The sequence below is a fragment of the Nannospalax galili genome, unplaced genomic scaffold (assembly GCF_000622305.1).
Source record: "Nannospalax galili isolate Female #2095 unplaced genomic scaffold, S.galili_v1.0 scaffold1176, whole genome shotgun sequence".
Taxonomy (NCBI): domain Eukaryota; kingdom Metazoa; phylum Chordata; class Mammalia; order Rodentia; family Spalacidae; genus Nannospalax; species Nannospalax galili.
This window is the reverse complement of record NW_008338883.1, coordinates 1,766,624-1,787,869: the sequence shown is the minus strand read 5'-3', so window position 1 is coordinate 1,787,869 and position 21,246 is coordinate 1,766,624. Positions and strand designations below refer to the sequence as shown.

The following is a 21,246-nucleotide window of genomic DNA, read 5'->3' as shown; positions in this document are numbered from 1 at the left end:
CAATGCAACCTCTACACCTAAGGCTCATAGAACATAGAACAAGGGGTAAAGCGAACCCTAACGCATCTCTTAGTTCTCCTCAATGAAGCTCCCTCATGCAACAGGGGGCCTGGAAACAAAAGGTCACAAATGGCCAAAGCATGGAGAAAAAGAGTCTGCAGAGTATGGGTCCTTGGTTAGGACTCCTATATTAAACTCCACCCACCCAGGGCTCAGGGACCATTGTGGAAGAGGGGGCAGAAAGATTGTAAGAGCCAGGGAGGAGGTGCATGATTGTAAAGAAATAAGAGTCCTACAGGCTCCAGTTCCAAGGGATCCAACACCCTCTTTTCATCTTCTACAGACTCCAGTTCCAAGGGATCCAACACCCTCTTTTCATCTTCTCGAGCACTGCCCAACACAGGTGCACTTACACACATGTAGGCAATATACTCATACATATAAAAAATTTTAAAAGTAAATAAAATATATAAAAGATATGCTTGGTCACTGTCCAATGAACATGGCTTTCCATTTCACCTAAGTTCACAAACACTGAAAACTGTTGACAGTCAGGTGCATGATTTTTTGCATGTACACCTCAGGATGCACCCCATAACCCATAAATCTTTGCAGAGCTAGGAGGAAATGGAAGGACAGTAGAGTGGGGCTGGGAAGCAAGAGAGAACATCATGGCCATGATTACATGCTCTTGCTGGTTTAGGAACATCTCACCATAAAAGGGTGTGCACACCAAAGCCTTTCAGTTGGAGCTACCGCCCTGTAGCCAGAGGCAGCTCTGCACGAGGGAGGCGGACTCCAGGGTCTGCAGAAGTAGCAACTAGCCTCCATTCTGCCACTTGCCAGCTGTGCAACCTTAGCCAAGTCACTTAATCTTTTTGCACTTCTTCATTTTAAAGGCGGTATCTGGAGGGACTGAATAACATACGTAGGGTACACAGCACAGAGCCAGATACACACAGACATTAAAAAAAAAATGATAATAGCCAGGCATAGTGGCGCACACCTTTAATCCCAGCACTCACTCAGGAGGCAGAGGTGAGTGAATCTCTGTGAGTTTGAGGCTAGCCTGGTCTACATAGTGAGTTCCAGGTCAGCTAGGGCTACAGGGAAACCCAAATGGTAATAAGAGTCAGGTTGTGATGGTGCACACCAGAAGTCCCAGCTACTCTGGAAGCTGAAACAAAGGACTTCTCCAGCCCAGGAATTTAGGGCCAACCTGAGGAACAGCAGCCAAACAGGGTTGGGAGTTTAGCTCAGCTCAGTTGGCACAGTGTATCCCCAGGGTTTATGAAGCACTGCAGAGACTGGGCATGGTGGTACACAACTTTAGTTCCAGACCTCAGAAGGTAGAGTCAGGAGGATCAGGAGTTCAAGGTCATCTTCAGTGATAAAGAGTTTGAAGTCAGTGTGATTTTTTTTGAGAGAGAGAGAGAGAGAGAGAGAGAGAGAGAGAGAGAGAGAGACTTTCCCAAAAACTGGGCGGGAGAAATGGCTCAGTGGTTAAGAGTACTGACAGTTCTTGCACAGGACCTGAGCACAGTTCCCAATACCCACATGTCGGCTAACAACCATCTGTAACTCCAGTTCCAGGAGATGCCTTATTCTGGCCTCCACGGGCATTCCATGCACATGGTACACTTACATACATGCAGGCAAAACACTCATACACACAAAATATAAATAAATAAATAATTTAAGAGAAAAACACCTGGGCTGGAGAGATGGCTCAGTGGTTAAGCGCACTGGCTGCTCTTGCAGAGGACCCAAGTTCAATGCCCAGTACCCACATGGTGGCTAACAACCATCCATAATTCCAGTTTCAGAGTATCCAACACCCTCTTCTGACTCCAGGGCATTGCATGGCACAGGTGTACTTACATACCTGCACACAATACACTCATACAAATAAAATAAAAATAATAAATAAAATATTAGCCAGGCATGGTGATGTATGTCTTTAATCCCAGCACTTAGGAGGCAGAGGCAGGTGGACCTCTGTGAGTTCAAGGCCAGACTGGTTATTGAGTTCCAGGCTATTTGGGACTATAAGGAGATCCTATCTCAAAAAGGCCAAAAAAGAAAAACACTTTCCCCAAACTCAATTTCAGTAAAAGCAGCACCTGCAGCACTGTGCCTTGAGGTCAGTGTCTATATCACCGCCATTATGTATACAATTTACTGATGGACAGACACCTCACCTCCACCTGCCCATGCTTAGCTCCAGTTACCTGCACCATTATAATGGGCCCTCCATTCTGGTAGAGGAGAGGCTTCATCTTGGGCAGAAGGACTGCCAACCACTTATCCACAGCTGCAAGATAGTCTGCAAAACAAGACAGTGTAATACCATCATATGCTTTTTTTTCCAACTTATTTTATTAATGTGTGATTATGCACATGCACATTTGTGTGTACATGTGTATATGAGTGCAGGTTCTGCCATGGGTTCCAAGGATCAAGTTCAAGTTGTCAGGCTCTTGCAGAAAGTGCTTTTACCAGCTGAACTACTTTGCCAGCCCCATCACACCATGCAGCCTGTCCCAGTGGGGCTGGCAACAAAGACCAGGGTACCAGGGTATATTGCACTCAACCATTATCATCTAAATGAGGTAGCCACAGTCTGATAAATGTGGTCCTGTAGCTGCTAGTTTTTTAGCTGAGTATGCCTGGTGTCTTTTTTTTTTTAAAAATGTATATGAGTATCTTGCCTGTGTGTATGTATGGCATCATGTGACTGTCTGGTGCCCTTGGAGGCCAAAGAGGGCATTGGATCCCCTGGAACTGGAGTTACAGATGGTTGTGCGCCACCATGTGGTGCTGGGAACTGAACCTGGGTCCTCTGCAAGAGCAGCCAGTTCTCTTAACCTCTGAGACATCTCTGCAGATGCACATGCACCTGAAACACACACACACACACACACACACACACACAGAGACACGAAAATAGAGATGTAACTTGCTGGGCACCAGCACTTGGGAGGCAGAGGCAGGTAGTTCTCTGTGAGTTCGAGGCTAGCTTGGTCTATACAGTGAGTTCCAGATCAGATGGGGCTACAGGGATACCCTGTCTCAAAAATACTAAAAAAAGAAAAGAAAATAGAGATGCAACTAAATGATTAGTCAGGATTTACAGTTAAAATAATCTCTCATTAACCAGGCATGGTGGCTGACGCCTTTAATCTCAGCACTCAGGAGGCAGAGGCAGGTAGATGTCTATGAGATCAAGGCCTGCCTGGTCTACATAAGTTCCAGGCTAGCTGGGGCTACAGAGAGGCCCTGTCTCAAAAAAACAAAAAAAAAAAAAAAAAACATCTCAAAAAACCTCTCCTCCCCAATCCCACATATAGAAAATAATCCCTCATAATTTAAAAAGTTAAGACAAAAAACTGTTATTGACCTCTCACTCTGTAAAAATAAAGAAACAGAAAACACAGCTAACAAGAAATATAGTGGCAGCACAGAACAGCCCTGCCATTTTGACTAGCTAGCTGCCATTGCTGGTGTGTAATATGCCAAATGTGTAGGAAGAGTGTTGGGAGACCTTTGTTGTGCAAAAGTCGAAGCTTCTTCACACCGGATAGCTCATGTAGCTCGGGATGTGCTGAGGGCTCCTTTGCATAACAAAGGGCTTCCCGGCATCTTTCCTGCCTCTCCTTTTGAGGAGTCTGCCATGAATGCCCTAAACATTAATGTGGCCTTTGTCTCTGAAAAGGTATCATACCTTCCTGTAAATTCCTAGCAGACAACTGTCTGGCAGAAGCCCACTTTTCACATGCAAAAGCATCTAGCAGCCAAGGCTTTTAACACAACCCCCATGGTATAAAAATCTTAGTCTTTCTCTCAATAGCAGGAGAATTTAGGGAAACCAGGCCAAGGAGTTCAGGGAGATCAGAGATATCAGAGAACTGAGTCTCAGATAATAAAGCTGTACAGACCAGAACTAAGCCTTGAGCCTTTGAGTCTTGTGTACCGGCGACCTGACCCCTCCGGAGGGCAGCACCTTCCGTTACCAACCTACGGATACTCTAGCTTCGCCGTCCTCGTGCCTCTTCCCTGTGGGGTTCAGTGGCCAGGAGCCCCACTATCCTGAGGAAAGGCATATGGGTGTATTAAGGGACGGGATTTCGACTGGACAGACGCTCCAGTAGCAGAGAAAGCTCAGCAGCAAGAGAAACTGCGGTAGTCATCAGCTACCGCCACTCCCAGAGATGCGGGACCCGAGCCGCCGAGCCCAGGCACGGACCCAAAGCAGCCGCCGGGAAGTCTGCGGACCCGCAGGGAGTGAGCATACGGCTGCACCCAGAGAAGAGAGAAAGTAGGTACTGAAGCCAGATGGTCAACCACAAATGGGGCTGCCAGTTCAAAGAGCTGCCCGTTTATCAGTAAGATCTGGTTGAGTCTTACGAGCAGCTGCAACCCCTACGCATTATATCTGGTACAGAACAGTAAATGGGAGTTTACACTCAGCCTTCCACTAAACACTACTTGTGCAGAAGTAGCCTGGCTCTACTTCAAAATGCCTATTTGTTTGTTTGTTTGTTTGTTTGTTTTTGGTCCTTTTGAGACAGAGTCTCCCTGTAGCCCCAGCTGGCCTGGGGGTTGTTATATAGACCAGGCTGGTCCGGATCTCACAGAGATCCACCTGCCTCTGTTCCCAAGTGCTAGGATTAAAGGTATGTTTCACCATGCCCAGCTGGCTCTTTTAGTATAACCTGCCTAAATTCTTATAAATACCTTAAGGCACCTCTAACTTACCTAGGTCAGAAGAGCGGAGAACAATAGATTCTTTCTCTAGTAGCCAAGCAGGTAATCCTCCCTATAGGACAGAAAAATAACAAGAAAAAAGCCATTATAATGTTGATTTCATGGCAGCAGATCACCATAATTACACCAGAGCAGGGGCAGGTCAGTTAACAAAGAGGTTTTCCGTTAACAAAAATGTTTCCATTAAGAAAAACAAGTTTCTCGGAACTGCAGAACCAACGGGCTCCATGGAGATGCAGGTATGGCTGGGAAGGAGGACGTGCTACCTGGCTACTTGTAAGTTTCCCAGTATTGTAAAAAGAATGTACCCTCTGAAACTACAGGTGCAGCCTTCATGGCTGTCTGGCTGCAGTGGGAATGGCCGGGCAGAAACACAGGGTAAAGCAAAAGTCAGAACAAAATTAAGTTAAGTTTTGTCATTTCAGCTCCACTTAATTTCAAAACCAGTCTGTGAAGCAAAGCAGACTCCATTCCCTGCTTCTGCAAGACAACCCAGCTTGTATGAGTGGCCAAGAGGAGGCCTCCCATGCTCGGGCCCCAGCCTGTTCCTCTCTGCCTGACCCCTTGCTAAGGGAACAGACACCTATGCTGTAGAGTCACAGCACCACCCAATCTTACACTGCTTTAATTCACTGCCCAGACCCCCTTCTGCCACTCCTGTCTTGCTCATGCTCATCAGACAGGCAGAAAGACTCCCATGCCAACACACTCACCATGTCCCACTCTGCACAGATGTAGGGCCCAGGCCTCAGGATCACCAGCAGTCCCAACTTATGAGCCAGTTGAATGAAATATTCCACATCATGGTCCCCAGAAAACTGGTACTGTCCTGGCTGGGGTTCATGGAAGTTCCAGGGTATGTACCTGCAAAGACATACACAGCCAGTCCTGACAGGTGGTATTGGAGGAAGAGGGGAGGAGATGAGGTTCTCTAGAATCGCTGCCAGTGCAGGCCCAAGAGTGGAACATGGGCCAACAGTATGGCTCAGCAGGTAAAGGTGCTTGCAAGCAAACCTAAACACCTGAGTTCAATCCCCAGGACCCAAATGATAGAAGTAGAGAACTAATTCCTGCAAGCTGTCCTCTGAACTTCCATATATATGGCGCACATACACACAAAATAAATAAAATGTAATTTTATGTCTTACAGGGTTTATACTGTGTTCAATAGTGTATAGCTGTATTAATTCAACTGTGAACCTAAAAATTTACAGCCACTTTTGAAAGAGATGTATCTGTGCTCTGGAATGTGTTACTGAATATGTTAAAGCTGTAATGAAATGCTTCTTCTAATCATGTGTTTCTTAAATTAAAAAAAAAAAATAAACCTAAAAAAAAAAAAGAATGTAAGCAATTTTGAGAGACAGTACCCAGTCTACAGCCATACCACCCTGAAGTCACCCAACAGCCTCTGATCTTGGAAGCTAAGCAGAGTTGGGCCAGGGGTAGTACCTGGATGGGAGCCAGTATCCAGAACCTGGAATAGAGCAAGAGGAAGACACCTCCTCTATGCCACACTGGAGACCGTCCAGGGGCCACCCATGGCCTCTTTCATTCTCTTTGGGAAATATTTTGCTTACTGACTAGTGATCAGGTCAGGTTACAGGTTAATCTGTAGTTTTTTGCTTGCTTTTGGTCTGGTAGGGACACAAATGCTTACTATCATATAGAGAAGATTTGTTTTGCTTTACTTTTTGTTTTGAGACAGGGTCTCCATGTAGCCCCAGCTGTGCTGGAACACTCTATACAGACCAGGCTGGCCTTGAACTCATAGAGCTCTGCCTTCCTCTGCCTCCCAAGTGCTGGGGTCAAAGGCTTTCCTAAATTCTCAGAGGATTTCAGATTACACCTGTCTACTTCTCTTCCTTAAGAGCCGAATCACTGTAGCGTTAGGGATCAAGCCCCACCGCTTATTAGGCACATGCTCTAATACAGAGCCCTAAACCAGCCCTCTAGGAAAACAATTTTCACAGAAACTATGACAGAAAACAATACCTTTAAGTTCATTGTAAACTTAAGAAAAAAATGACAGGAACACAAATATCTTGCTAAAGTAATAAGAGGTATATTTATTTGAAAAGTAAAGGTTAAGCCAGGCATGGTGGTGTATACCTGCAATCTCAGCACTTGGGAAGTGGAGGCAGGAGGATAAGGAGTTAAAGGCCAGCCTAGGCTACACAATAGGTTTGAGGCTAGCCTGGGCTACATAAGACCTTACATGAAAAATAAACAGGGGCTGGAGAGGGAGCTCAGTGGTTAAGAGCACTGGCTGCTCTTGCAGAAGACCTGGGTTTGATTCCCAGCACCTACATATGACAGCTAGTAACCATCCATAACTCCAGTTCCAGGGGATCTGATGTCCTCTTCTGACCTGAGGGCATTGCACAACATGGGTGCACTTACACACATAAATAGATAAATAAATACTTTAATTACAGTAAGACTAAGCCAGGCATGGTGGTACTTATCTGTTAAAATCTTAGCACTCAGGAGGCTGAGATAGGAGGATCAGACGTTCTAGAACAGCCTCGGCTACATAGAGAGATCCTGTGTTTCAAAAACCAAGGCTGGGGCTGGAGAGATGGCTCAGGTTAAAAGCACTGGCTGCTCTTCCAGAGGACCTGGGCTCAATTCCCATCATCTACATGGCACCTAACAACTGTCCATATTCCAGTTCCAGGGGATTTAACATCCTCTTCTGGCCTCTGTGGGCTTTGCATGACATGGGTACATTTACATACATGCAGGCAATACACTCATGCACATTAAAAAAAAAACAAAACAAAAAACAAGGCCTAGCAGGGTGTGGGGATGCACCCTCTAATTCCAGCATTTGGGAGGCAGAGGCAGATGGATCTCTTGTGAATTCAAGGCCAGCTTGGTCTATATAGAGAATTCCAGGCCAGCTAGGGCTACATGGAGACCCTGTCTCAAAAAAAATGAAACAAAACAAAACCCCCAAAACAACAGCAAATAAAAAAAAACAAGGCCTGGGGGGCTGGAAAGATGGCTCACGTACTGGTCTTGCAGAGAATCTTGGTTCAGTTCCCAGCACCAGCATGGCAGCTAACTCCAGTTCCAGAGGATCCAATGCCCTCTTCTGTTCTCTTTGGGCATTGTACACATGTGGTGCACTTGCATACATGGAGGCAAAATGCTCACAGACATAAACTAATCTTTAAAATTTAACAAAAAAACCCCAAGGTCTAGAGCTATAGCTCTGAAGGAGAGCTCTTGCTTAGCATGTACAAGGCCTTGAGTTTGGTCTCTAGCACTAAAAACAAAACAAAACAAACAAACAAACAAAAAACAAAAAGCAAACCAAACGAAAACACAGGAAAACCTCCAAGCCCTACATGAAGGCAAAAGGTGTCAGGAATACTAGACCAGGAGGTAAAATGACCCAAACTCCACCAGCTCTCCTGGCTCTGCACAGCATGGAAAACACATTTACAAACAGGCCACTTATTCTCACCACAGGCCTCTCTGATGACCCCCACTCATGTCCTTTTTTCACAGTCCCATGATTCCAGGATACCCTGGAACAGCCAGTCACAGTCTGCTGGAATTCAGTGCATAATCCACTGTAAGTAAACATGGGTTTTCTCTGCCAGTGGCCATAGAAACACAATAGTAAGTGGGACTCCCCCTAAGTATCTTCTAAACCATCTATGGCTTTCTCATCCTTTCTCTTGAGAAGTTATCTGCAATCTACATGAGGTCTGTAAAACCTAGAGTGGCCAGTGGCCCCACCTTCTCTCCTCCTAGTCACCCAGCAACAGCAACAGCAACAGCAGCAGAGATATGGACATGACTGCTGATGTGACCCTACAGCCGGGGCTCTTATGATTAACCCAAGAAGACAAGCTGGCTTTCAGGAACCCAAGTACAAGGCTTACTCTCTCCACACCAAAAGCTGCTATAGCTGGCTGCCTCCAGACTCCCTCATGTTCAGTTCCTAGCCGATTCTCTGACCGAAGACATGATCTTGGGGGAAATCTTAGTTTCACCAGTTATAAAGAGAAATGTAATGTCTATCTCAGTGTGCCAGTTAGTTTTTGTCAACATGAAACAAATTAGAGACCCCTGGAAGGAGGGAACCTCAATCAAGGAATTGTTTCCATTTGACTGCTGGTGGCCATGTCTATGAGGCATTTTCTTAATTGTTAATTGATGTGGGAGGTCCCAGCCCACCGTGGGCGGTGCCATCCCTAGGCAGGAGGGCCTTGGCTGCATAAGTAGCTGAGGCAGCCAGGGGAGCAAGCCAGTAAGCAGCATTCCTCCCATGGTCTCTGCTTCAGTTCCTGCCTTGAGTTCCTGCCTGACTTTCCTCAGAGATGAACTGTGCCTTGGAAGTATAAACCCTTTCCTCCCCAAGCTGCTTTTGGTCAGTGTTTTATCACAGCAACAGAAAGCAGACTAGAACACTCCGACAAATAGAGTCACACTTGTAAAAGTACCCTGCACCACCTCCCAAGTGCTCACTATTACCTGCCTTTGATTTTTTTTTTTAAACATTCATCTATTTGGGGGGCACATATGCACACATGTAGATGAGACAACAGTTTGCAGGAGTCTGTTCTCTCCTTCTACCATGTGGATCCCAGGGATCCAATTCAGGTTATCAGGTTTGGTGGAAGGCACCTTACCTGTTAAGCCATCTCTCCAGCCCCTGCCTTTGTCTCTTTAAGCTGATTTCTACTTTATGATTTCCAGTAATGAAGTTCAAGTGAGAAGTAGTTCCTTGCATGAAGGCCAGTCAAGCTCTTGACACGCCCTTCCCAGATGGCCAGGCAGGGCTAGTTCCTACTTCTGAGCAATGGAATAGCTGATCTGGGAGAAATATAGCTGGGTATGGATGCTGGGGGTCAGGTGAGGAGAGAGGCAAGTACCCCGTCCTTACATCTGGATGGCGTTCAGCCCGGCCATCTTCATCTTCAGCAGCCGGTCCTTCCAGTAGAAGCTGGGCACCCTGAAGTAGTGGATGCTTCCCGAGATGTAGCGGAATGGCTGGCCATCCTTGAGGAAGCGGTCCTGCCTGTAGTCCAGCACAAATGTCCTCCGAGAGACATTCTGCAGGGCAAGGAAGGGACCCCATGAGAGTGTGGACCTGCATTTTAGAAACAGAGCCCTGGGAAGGGGCAGGTGACTCCCTGTCTACTTAATTTACAGAATGTATTGGTGGACTTAATATTTACTCTTTGGGGTGTCAATCAAGCCATTGCTCAGCCAGGCATACTGTGTGACTCAGAGTCATCAAGGAGGGTTCCAGGGGTTTATCTCCCTGAATCCAGGACCCATAGGTGCTCAGGCTAAGGTGATATCTATTGTGCTGTGAGGCTTGAGACAGGATCACACACATCTTGGATGAGCTCAACAGTAGTGTCACTAGGATCATCAAGTTCCATTCAGAAAAGTCCAAGTATAAAATACAGGGCAAAAGCAATGGATTAGGGGCTAGGGATGTAGTTCAGTTGGAAAGTGCGTATCTAGCATGTAGGAGGCCCTGGGTTCCATTCCTATCCCTGAACAAACTGGGTGTGGTAGTTCAAACCTGTAATCCTAGCAATAGGGAGATAGAGGCAAGAGAATCAGGAGTTCAAGGTCATCCTTGGCTATATATGAAATTTGAGGCCAGCCTGGGCTACAGGAGCCCGTTTCAAACAAACAAAAAAGAAGCAACATATCCAGAAAGCCCCATCTTAGTGCCAGCTCTGAATCCCAGAAGGACTTGAACTAGTGTCCTTTGTAACCCTACATCTCATCCATAAATAACCAAGATATTAGATGAAAGCAACTTTAAAGCAGCATTTTTCACTCTGTAGGCTACAATCCAATTTGTGAGTCATGGATTGAATTTGGGGGTGATCACATCTTTTCAAAATAAAATAGAAAACAGTGCATAGCAAAGCAAAGCATTACTTTGTGAAATGTGTGTTGTACGGTGTAGAGGGACATGTATATCTCCAGTGGCTGAAATGTAAGATGTGTTCCTAAGAGTCAAACAGCCTTAAGAAATCCAGTCTGGGGTTCATCAACTGCTGTTAGGCAGAGTGGAACACTGCACCCTGGTGGATGAACTTGGTAGCAACAGGCAACAGACACCATCAAGCCAGTGTTATAAGAAGTCATCTTCTTGGTGCCCTCCAGCATTAAGAAAATGCCTTGTGGACCTTTAAGCTTTGAAGGGACACATGTTAGCTTTAGTCCAGCAGCATCGTAGTCCACAGTAGCTCTGGAAACCATCTAGAAGCATCTGAAAGCAACTGTGAGAGCACTGAATCCTGATAGCCACTCAGAGTCAACAGCTCCATCGATTTGTTGGAGCTATTGGACCACTAAACATTTTCTTAAAAAAGATTTTATTTTAATTTAATGTTATTTGTGAGTGTCTTGCCTGCATGCGTGTAAGTATGCCATGCGTATGCCTGGTGTCCACACAGGCTAAAAGAAAGTGGGATCCCCTGGAACTGGAGTTAACTGATGGTGTAAGCTGCCATGTGGGTGCTGGGAACTGAACCAGGTACTCTGGAAGAGCAGAAAGTGCTCCTAACCACTGAGCCATCTCCCAGCCCCAATGGATCACTGGACTTTAAGAATGTCCCCCATCAAAGGTCTAGCTCTCGGCTTCTTTGTGGATCTTTGGGGTAAAGTTCAGTGGTGGCTTAGGACCACTTCCCAGGTGGGACTGTGTACTTCATGTTGAATCAAAACATGAGAAGGGTGGCTAGACAATACTGCTACTGTCTTAATGTTACTGAGGCTGTGAACTAAGCAGAGGGAGGCTGGTTGCTCTGGAAAAACCCATTTCTGGTATAAGGGAACCAGTCACAAGGTGTCAAGACTGAGGAAAGAAGGACACAGACCCAGGACTGCACTGAGTGCAGTTCACTGAGGACTCAACAGATGTGTGGACCTGGGCAGAGGAGGACTTTAGCTCTTCACAAGTGGGGCTAGAAAATGAGGTGTGCACACACAGGCTTTCATTCTCTCCTCCCACCCCTCATTCCTAAGCTCTTGGTTGGTTTCTCAAACCATGTACCTAAACCTCAATCAGGCTCTGTTTCCATAAGAACCCAGACTAGGACATGCGGAGCCAGGAATAGCCCCATGTGACAGCCTTTTATAAAAAACATGTTATCTTTTTGTTTTGGGGGGTTTTTGTTTGTTTTTTGGTCTTTTTGAGACAGGGTCTCCCTGTAGCCCCAGTTGTCTTGGAACTTGCTATGTAGACCAGACTGGACTTGAACTCACAGAGATCCGCCTGTCTCTGCCTCCCAAGTGCTGGGATTAAAGGCCTGTGCCATCACACCCAGCTAAAAAATGGGCTTTTAAATTTTTTATTTTTATTTATGTATTTTGCCTACATGTATGTTAGTGCACCACCTGTGTGCAGTGCCCACAGAGGCCAAAGAGGGTGTCAGATCCTCTAGAGCTGGGGTTACAGATGTTGTTAGCCACCATGTGGGTGCAAGAACAACCAGTGCTCTTTAACAGCTGATCCATCTCTTTAGCCCTGATGGTTAATTTTGATTGTCAAGTTGATGAGATTAGACTCACTGAGGAGATAGACCTCTGGGTACTTCTATGAGGGAATTCTCAAAGGGTTTAATTGAGGTGGGAAGATCGACCCCAAATATGTGCGGCACCATTCCACGGGTTGGGGTCCCAGACTGAATAAAAAGGAGAAAGTGAGCTGAGCACCAGGCCTTTCCCCCCACCCCCTGCTTCTTGATTGTAGATGCAAAGTGACCAACACCTCACACTCTTCCCTCATGCCTGCCCACCACGAGCCAAGCAAGTAAGCAAGCAAGCTGCCTTCTTCAAGTTGCTTTTGTCAGATGTTTCCTCACAGCAATAAGAAAAGCAACTAATATCCCTAAATGTAGGCCATGCCTCTGTACCTGCATTTCTCAGAGCTATCAAACAGCTACCAGACCCTAGAACCAGTGCTTAGTGGGTAAGGATACCTCAAAATGCAAGGCACACCCCTTGTCTATGCTGGATAGGGTAGAGGTTCAGGTTGAAGGGGAGGGATTGGCAGGCTTTTTTAAAACTTTATTTATAGCTAGGTATGGTGGTGTACACCTTTAATCCCAGCACTCGGGAGGTAGAGACATCCATGTGAGATGGAGGCTAGCTTGGTCTAAGTAAAGTTCCAGGACAGCTGCGGCTACAGGGAGATCCTGTCTCAAAAACTTGAAAAAAATATTTATTTATTTATTTATTTATTTTTATTATATGGGGGCTGGAGAGATAGCTCAGTGGTTAAGAGCACTGGCTGCTCTTGCAGAGAACTCGGGATCAGTTCCCAGCACCTACATGGTTACTAACAACCATAACTCCAGTCCCAGGAGATCCAATGCCCTCTTCTGGCCTCCTTGGGTTTCCAGGTACATGGTATACTTACAGGCAGGCAAAACACTCATAAACATAAAATACAAATCAATCAATTTTTTCTTTTTCTTAACTCTCTTTATTGTGTGTATGATGTGTGTGTGGGTATGCGTGTCCTGTGCTGCACATGTGGAGGTCAGAAGACAACTTTTGGAGTCAGTTCTCTCCTTCCATCTTGATGTGGGTTCCAGGGTCAAACTCAGGTCATCAGGCTTGCACAGCGAGCACTCTACTCACTGAACCATCCAACTGGCCAGGAGCTGGAAGTGCTTTAGCTCTCTAGGGTTACCGGGAACTGGAGAGACTGGGAGGTAGGCTGGCTCTGTTAGCAGATTTGGGAGCTTCAAAGAAAGGGCCTGACAGGTCCATACCAGCCAGCTACTCAGGACTTCTGTGAACAGCATAAGCTTGTGTAAGTGTGTTTGCAGAAACCTACATCTTCTACCAGAAAAGCAGGGTCCAGGACATACCCATGGCATGACACTGGGAATGAACCTGAAGTGGGCAAGGCACACAGTGGTCTGAGAGAGGATGCTGGCATGGTGTATCTTGCCCTGACTCAGAAGCTAAAACCTTGGGATGGACTCAAGTCCCTATGCTCCTGGGATGATTTCCTGGATCCAAACATGACACCAGCCTGCAGGAAGGGGAGGGGAGATGCTGGGAGTGCCTCTGACCCCGAAGAAAGGATGGAGTGACTCGGGGAGGTGGCACTGTAAAGATGGACAGCAGGGGAACCCATCCAGTTATATAAACCATATGCCGCAGGAGAGCCCAGTAAAGAATGCATTAATGAGGAGAGCTTCAGCAACCTCAGGGGCTTTATGGTAGTGTCCTCAGTAGATGAGCAATGACAGAAGATACAGCAAAGGCACTGGGCCCCTTCTATTACTGGGGACCATGAGATCCTGGCATTACCAAGAGAGACCACTATAAACAACAGATTCCCAGTCAAGTCAGGTGGCAGTCACCACCAGTTGTGATCCTGGGCAATAGCTTGGAAACCATAGCACCTTGTGTAGTAAGATGGTCAAGAGTAGTGAGGGCACTGCTTGATGTGTTTAATGAACCAGGAACTTGAGAGCAAAGGCTGTCAGCCACTGCAATGGAAAATTGAGGCGCTTTCATCTAGTTCTCAACTTTAAGCCAGTTACTTGATACACCGCTAACTGGCTAAATGGAGGGGTGAATGAGTCACTTAAGGAAGTGCCATCACTAGCACAAGCAATAAATATTCCCCAGCCTTCAACAATGGGACCTAGGGTACCTGTATCCTTAGGAAAGAGGTACCCTCCAATCTTAGGAAACTGCTGGGTCTAGTCTGAGCCAACACTAACACCAGGGCATGTGGCATCACTCCTGGGGAGACCAGGGGAACTTGGCCCAGGTCTTTCACACAGTAGATCCAACAAGTCAGAGGGCATGTCCTATGGTTATCTCCCTAGTTTGGGTGCAAACTGGGATCAAATTGGGATGGTTTTTCCAACTGTAGCAGAAGCCTCACCATGTACAAAAACCTTTATGGACCAAGTGAAAGTTCTCCAACTGTCTCCTTCCCTAAAATAATCCGATTGCAAGACCATAGACCTCCTGAGCCAGCAGCTACTAGGGCCCCCTCCACCAAGATTTAAAGGCTATCCCCATCCAATCCCATCTGAACCCCCATGAGGCCCTGCAAACAGCAGGAGCATCATGGTGGGTGACAGTGGGCTACTTAACTCAGAATGGCTCCAGCTCAGCTACCATAAGGGTGGATTATCATCAGAGGAGACAACATAGCCTCCAAGACATGGTTTGCTGTCCACATGTGAATCTTTTCAAGCTCTATGCCTGAAAAGTGTAGTGGGCAGGAAGCAGTACATTTCCTCTCTTGTCTCAGGGTCATGGTCACTGACAGTCTCTGTCACACCAGATCATGACTCTTAGGACTTCTGTTGAGGTGTGGGTGTGAAATGTCACCCACAGGAGCACCATGTTGAACACTTGGTCTCCAGATGGTAGTGTTGTTCTAGAAGGCTGGAGAACATGTAGAAGGTGGAGCTTTGCTGAAAAGGGTGTGTCACTGGCAGAGGCCTTGGGGTTGTTTCTTTTGGTCTCTTTTTGGTCTTTTTGAGACAGGGTCCCCCTGTAGCCTCAGCTGGCATGAACTCACTATATAGACCAGGCCAGAGATCCTGCCTGCCTCTGCCTCCCAAGTGCTGGGGTTAAAGGCATGCGCCACCACACCCAGCTGGCCTTGGGGTTTTATAGCCCAACTCTACTTCTTATTCCCTCTCTGCTTCCAGATTGCTGATACAATGTGACCAGCTGCCCCACCCACTCCTGCCACCACACCTTCTCCACCACTGAACTGTATCCCCTTAAACTGCAAGACAAAAGGGCTGTTGAGATGGTTCAGAAGGTAAAGGCACTTGCTGCCAAGCCTGATGACCTGAGTTCAATCCCCAGAACTCACATGGTAGGAAAGAACTGACTTCTAAAAACTGGATGTCCTCTGATCTCCACATTTGCTCTAAGCATGTACACACATGCACACACACATGTACGTGCACATGAGCACACGTACATGCACACATGAACACACACGTGCACATACATACATGCACACACACACATAAACTAATGTAATATTTTGTCATAGCAATGAGAAAAGTAACAACATCCACAGACTATAATATTTTGTCATAGCAATGAGAAAAGTAACAACATCCACAGACTATCTTGCTTGTCCTATATCCGGAGGACATCAAGTTATCTGAACCAGGGGAACAGGGACAAGCCTCAGACTAAAAATCAGCCAGCTGTACAGGTAGGTCATCTAAAGACAGACTCTGTCATTTCTAACCCTCATGGCCAAGGTGAACAGAGAAAATTCACCTCATGGATTCAGAGTGACCCCTGGACATTGAAGGACTCCAGAAGACCCACAGCTTCCTGAGCTGTGGCACTACTGACAGACAAGGTGGTCAGAAAACGAGTGGTGGGAAGGAGGAGGGAAGAAGGTAGGAGGAGAGGAGGAGGAGGAAGAGAAGAAAAGGGGAGGAGGAGAAGAGGAAGAGAGAAGGGGGAGGGGGAAAAGGGAAGGAGGAGGAAAAATAGGGAGGAGGTGGAGGACAAAGAGGAGGTAGAGGAAGAGGAGGAGGAAGAGGACAAATGGAAGAGAAAAGAGGAGGGAAGGAAGAGGAGGAGGAGGAAGTAAGGACAGCAAGAAGGGAACAGAGGAAGAAAGAAAAGGAAAGAGAGGACACTTTCTTCCATTTATTCCCCTAAACACAAAGCCTCCTCGGTTTCACCCTGGTATGGATTCTACCTGATCCAAATGAATGAGCACAGCCTGGCACTGTGTAAAGATAAACATTTTTATTTCATACTTGCAAAGTGAGAGAGCATGAGGGTTTACAAAGCACAGGGTTACAGGAAACATAAAACAAAATGCAGTTCCAAACAATGTTCAGCCCCTCCTAAGGCCCCCTGCCAGCTACACACATAATGCATATAATACTAGAGACTTCAAAAAGAAAAAGGCAGACAAACAAAACCCCCTTACACACCAAGTACACATCCGGGGTCTAACACAGGCCAGCGCAGTTTTTTCAGTTACAAGCTTCTCATTAAAAAAACCCAAAAAACCAGCATTATATATAACACAGCATTGACATCATCTGGTAATAAACACCCCCCCCCCCCGAAGTTTCCTAATCCTCAGTACTAAAAACAATTATATTTGCATTACTTGTGCACATTGCTGGACTTGAATAAAGAGTAAAAGCTGCTCGGTGACATCACAGGTTAAGGGTCATTATGACTGAGAAAAGACCTTGGCCTTCAGGTCCCTTGGGAGAAAGCTGGTGGGAAGTACCTATCCAATGATCTCCACCCAGCATTCCACATGTCCTGTCAACTCACCCCAGGGGGCCTGTGGAGCTCCTGGCATGAGCTATTCAGCTCCAGGGTGGAGAGACCCAGCCTCTTCCTTGGCTAGCAATCCAGGGCTACGAAGAGGGCGGCAAGGAGAAGAGGAGGAGGAGGACTGGCTTTGCACATCCAAGGCTGTGCAGTCCCTCCAGGTCACAGATCAAAGAGAAAACCAAGAACTGTTTCAGGGTCTCCAAGCAGGCTCCGATGCCGCCCAGAGGCTGCTGTGGACGTCACTTCCGACAGGATCATCACAGTCAGGGATGGACTCTGGCTGACTGCTATAGCCCTTACCCTCTACACTGATTCATTTTGTTTACTCACATCTGTCTTACGTCAAAATATTTTTTCCACATTCCAAAGGACTCAATAAAAAGACTACATTACAGCAGAAGAGGCAGAGACACAGATTGGAAGACGGTGAAGAGAGGAGTTACTTGGGTCTGGGTCCCTATTCTCCTATACTCCTGGGCACTGACTACTTTAATTCTGCCCTCTTATTTCAGGAAAAAGACAAATATATAGCTTTTTAAAAAAATAAAACCAAATGGGTTGTCAAGATGGCTCAGCCAGGAAAAGTGCTTGCAGCCAAGCTGGCTGGATGACCTGAGTTCAATCCCTGAGACCCACGTAGTAGAAAGAGAGAAACCACTCCTGCAAGTTTTCCTCTGACCTCCACATGAGAACACTCAAACACATAAACAAAATGGAGTTCAAAATGGAAATAAGTTTTAAAATATAAACTAAGGGATGTCCTTAAAGATTTATTTATGTGTGTGCACATGTGCGTGTATCTGTATGCCAGCGAATGGGAGAAGGCTACAGATTTTAAAAGCTGGCAGGAGACAGGAAATAAAAGATTAGAGCAGAAATAAATACAGACTAGAAAAATAGTACAAAAGACTAATTAAAACAGATTTTTGAAAGATCAACAAAAGTGACAAACCTTTAGCTACACCCAGTCAACTAAATTCGAAAATGAAAGAAGGGACATTGCAACTGATTCCACAGAAATTTAAAAAAAAAAAAAAAATTGTAAAAGAATGCTACATGGGTGTGGTGGCACATACCTGTAATCCTAGTGGTTAGGGGGCTGAGGCAGAAGGATCTTGAGTTTGAGGAGAATTGGGCTCGTGAGTGAGACCCTGACAGGGAAGGGGGAGGGGAGGGCAGGGAGATGTGACAACTAATCTTGGTTGTCAACTTGACACACCTGGGAGGAGAAAACCTCAACTGAAGAATTTCCTCCATCAGACTGGCCTGTTGGCATGACTGTGGGGCATTTTCTTGATGGCTAATTGACATAGCAGAGCCCAGTCCACTGTGAGCAGTGCCATCCGTGGGCAGCTGGGCCTGGGCTGTATAAGAAAGGTAGCTGAGCAGTCAAGGAGCCAGCCAGTAAAGAGTGCTCCCTCTGTTGTTTCTTCCCTTGATGGGGGGCTGTAATTTATAAGATGAAATAAACCCTTTCCTCTCAAGTTGCTGTTTGTCATGGTGTTTACCTCAGCAACAGAAAAGCAAATTAGAACAGAGGGAAGGAAGGGAGGGGAGGAGGGAAGAGGAGGAGGAGGAAAGAGGGAGGGGCAAATTCCACAAAGAAATTTGTAGAAGCAAACAACCTACTGAGACCAAATCAGGAAGAAACAGGAAACCTGAAGAGACCAGTAACTAGTAAGGAGATGCAATCAGTAAATTAAAATCCCCGAAAGACAAGCCAAGGACCAAATGACTTCAGTAGAGAATTCCACTGCACATTTCTAGAAGGATTAATGCCAACCCTCCTGATATCCCTCCACAAAGAAGGAAACCAGGAGTGACTCATGCCTTTAATCCCTGTACTCAAGAGGCTGAGGCAAGAGATCACCAGACTAGACTGGGCCACACAGTGAGCTGCAGGTTAGCTTGGGCTATAATGGCCGATATGTGCAACCTGTAGGCCATCAACTACATGTGGCCACGTGCCTGTAGCTGCGGATAGCTATAAAGGTGGCCCAATGCAAAATCCTAAATTTACTTAAAACATCATGAGGTGGGCTTTTTTTTTTTTGCAAAAAAATTTTTTTTGTAACTTGATTTTGTGGTGCTCAAACATGAACTTTACAGATGACAACATCGAACTGCAATGTCAAAAAGCTGGACACACCTAGTACAAATGTAAGACCCTATCTCAAGAAAGAAAAAAAAACAATCAGGGACAGGAGTGATGGCTCAGCAGGTAAGAGCACTTGCTGCTCCCCCAGAGGACCTGAGTTCAGTTCTCAACACCTATGTGGAGTGGCTCACAATTTCCTGTAATTTCAGCTGGCTTCTAAGGGCACCTGTGTTCATGTACATGTTCATGCGCGCGCGCGCACGCACACACACACACACACATACCATAACAAAACAAAAAAATTTTTTTTTTCGTCTTTTTGAGACAGGGTCTCCCTGTAGCCCCAGCTGTCCTGGAACTCACTATGTAGACCAGGCTGTCCTTGAACTCACAGAGATCCACCGGCCTCTGCCTCTAGAGTGCTGGGATTAAAGGTGTGCGTCACCACCCCCGGCCAAAACAAATATTTTTTAAAGAGAAGGTTGGGTGTGGTGGTGCACACCTTTAATCCCAGCACTGGGGAGGCAGAGGCAGGCAAATCTCTGTGAGTCTGAGGCCAGCCTGTTCTACACAGTGAGTTCCAGCTGGAACTACTGGGAGACCCTGTCTCAAAAAGACAAATAACAAACCAAACACCTCCCCTCCAAAAATAATCAAAGAGGAAGAACATTTCTAAGCTAATTTTCGGAGGCTAATATCCTAACACCAAAGCCAGGAAAAAAAGCACTGAAAATATATATACAAAAAAAAAAGAGAAAGGAGGGAAAACTGTGGGCGCACATCCCTGAGGCAAAACTCCTCACCAAAGATACTAGCAAGCAGAGCGCTACAGCGCATCAACAGGGCTATACGTATGACCAAGTGGGGCTTATTCCTGGAACACAAAGATGGTTCAACCATGAAACCAAACACTGGTGGAGCACCCGAAATCCCAGCCCTCAGGAGGCAGAGGCAGGAAAACCCTGAGAGTTCAAGGCTAGCCTGGGCTACATAGAGCATACCAACCTGGTCAGGGTTATATAGCAAGGTCCTGTCTCAAGATAAATAAATAAAAGAAGGAAAGAAGGAAGGAAGGAAGGAAGGAAGGAAGGAAGGAAGGAAGGAAGGAAGGAAGGAAGGAAATCAACCAGTGTAATATGCCACATTAATAGGATGAAAAGTAAAACCCACACGACCAGGGCTGGAGCGATGGCTCAGCAGTTAAGAATGCATACAGGTCTTACAGAGGACCAGTGGCCCATAATCACCTGTAACTCTAGGTCCATAGAGATCTGATACCTCTGGCCTCCAAGGGCACCTGCACTCCTGTGCACATACTCATATACAGACACACCTATAATAAATAAATAAATAAATAGGCAAAGTGTGGTGGCACACACATTTAAGCGATGGCTCAGCAGTTAAGAATGCATACAGGTCTTACAGAGGACCAGTGGCCCATAATCACCTGTAACTCTAGGTCCATAGAGATCTGATACCTCTGGCCTCCAAGGGCACCTGCACTCCTGTGCACATACTCATATACAGACACACCTATAATAAATAAATAAATAAATAGGCAAAGTGTGGTGGCACACACATTTAATCTCAGGAGTTGGGAGGCTGAGGCAGGCAAATCTCTGAGTTCCAGGCCAGTCAGGGTTACACAGAGAGACCCTGTATCCAAAAACAAAAAAGGTGGACTGGGAAGTCTCCATGAGATGGAACCCTTGAAAGATTGAGGGAGGGTGAGGAAAGGAGCCACAGAAATGTCTTAATGATTCAAGGTTCATCAGGGAAGGGAGCCGGGCTAGGGGAGCAGTAGGTGATTAAGGGAGGACCAGATTGTCCTAAGGTCCTTAGAGGCCAATTAAATTCCTTGACTTTGATATTTGCCAAAGCTGGGAGATTGGGGGGGGTTAATATTTTATTTGTCATTTTTATTTTATGTGTATGCATGTATTGCCTTCATGTAGGTAAGTGCACCCATGTCATGCAGTGCCCAAGGAGGACAGAAGAGGCTATTGGATCCCATGGAGTGGACAGTTGTTAGCTGCTATGTGGGTGCTGGGATTTGAACCTGGGTCCTCTGCAAG

At 46.2% G+C, this 21,246-nt stretch overlaps 1 protein-coding gene across 3 annotated transcripts in view; it reads right to left on the bottom strand.

Annotated features, from left to right (window-relative positions):
• Window positions 1-21,246, bottom strand: part of Glb1 (galactosidase beta 1) — a 123,302-nt gene that overhangs the window by 91,600 nt on the left and 10,456 nt on the right. For 2 of the 3 annotated variants that reach the window (XM_008833429.3, XM_029563677.1), the window contains exons 2-5: window positions 9,671-9,840; window positions 5,481-5,631; window positions 4,759-4,819; window positions 2,232-2,326 (exon numbers count right to left, since the gene is read on the bottom strand). In XM_008833429.3, the coding sequence (XP_008831651.1) occupies window positions 2,232-2,326; window positions 4,759-4,819; window positions 5,481-5,631; window positions 9,671-9,840 (477 nt within the window). The remainder of the gene's footprint in view (window positions 1-2,231; window positions 2,327-4,758; window positions 4,820-5,480; window positions 5,632-9,670; window positions 9,841-21,246) is intronic. The other variant, XM_029563678.1, reaches the window with a different exon arrangement.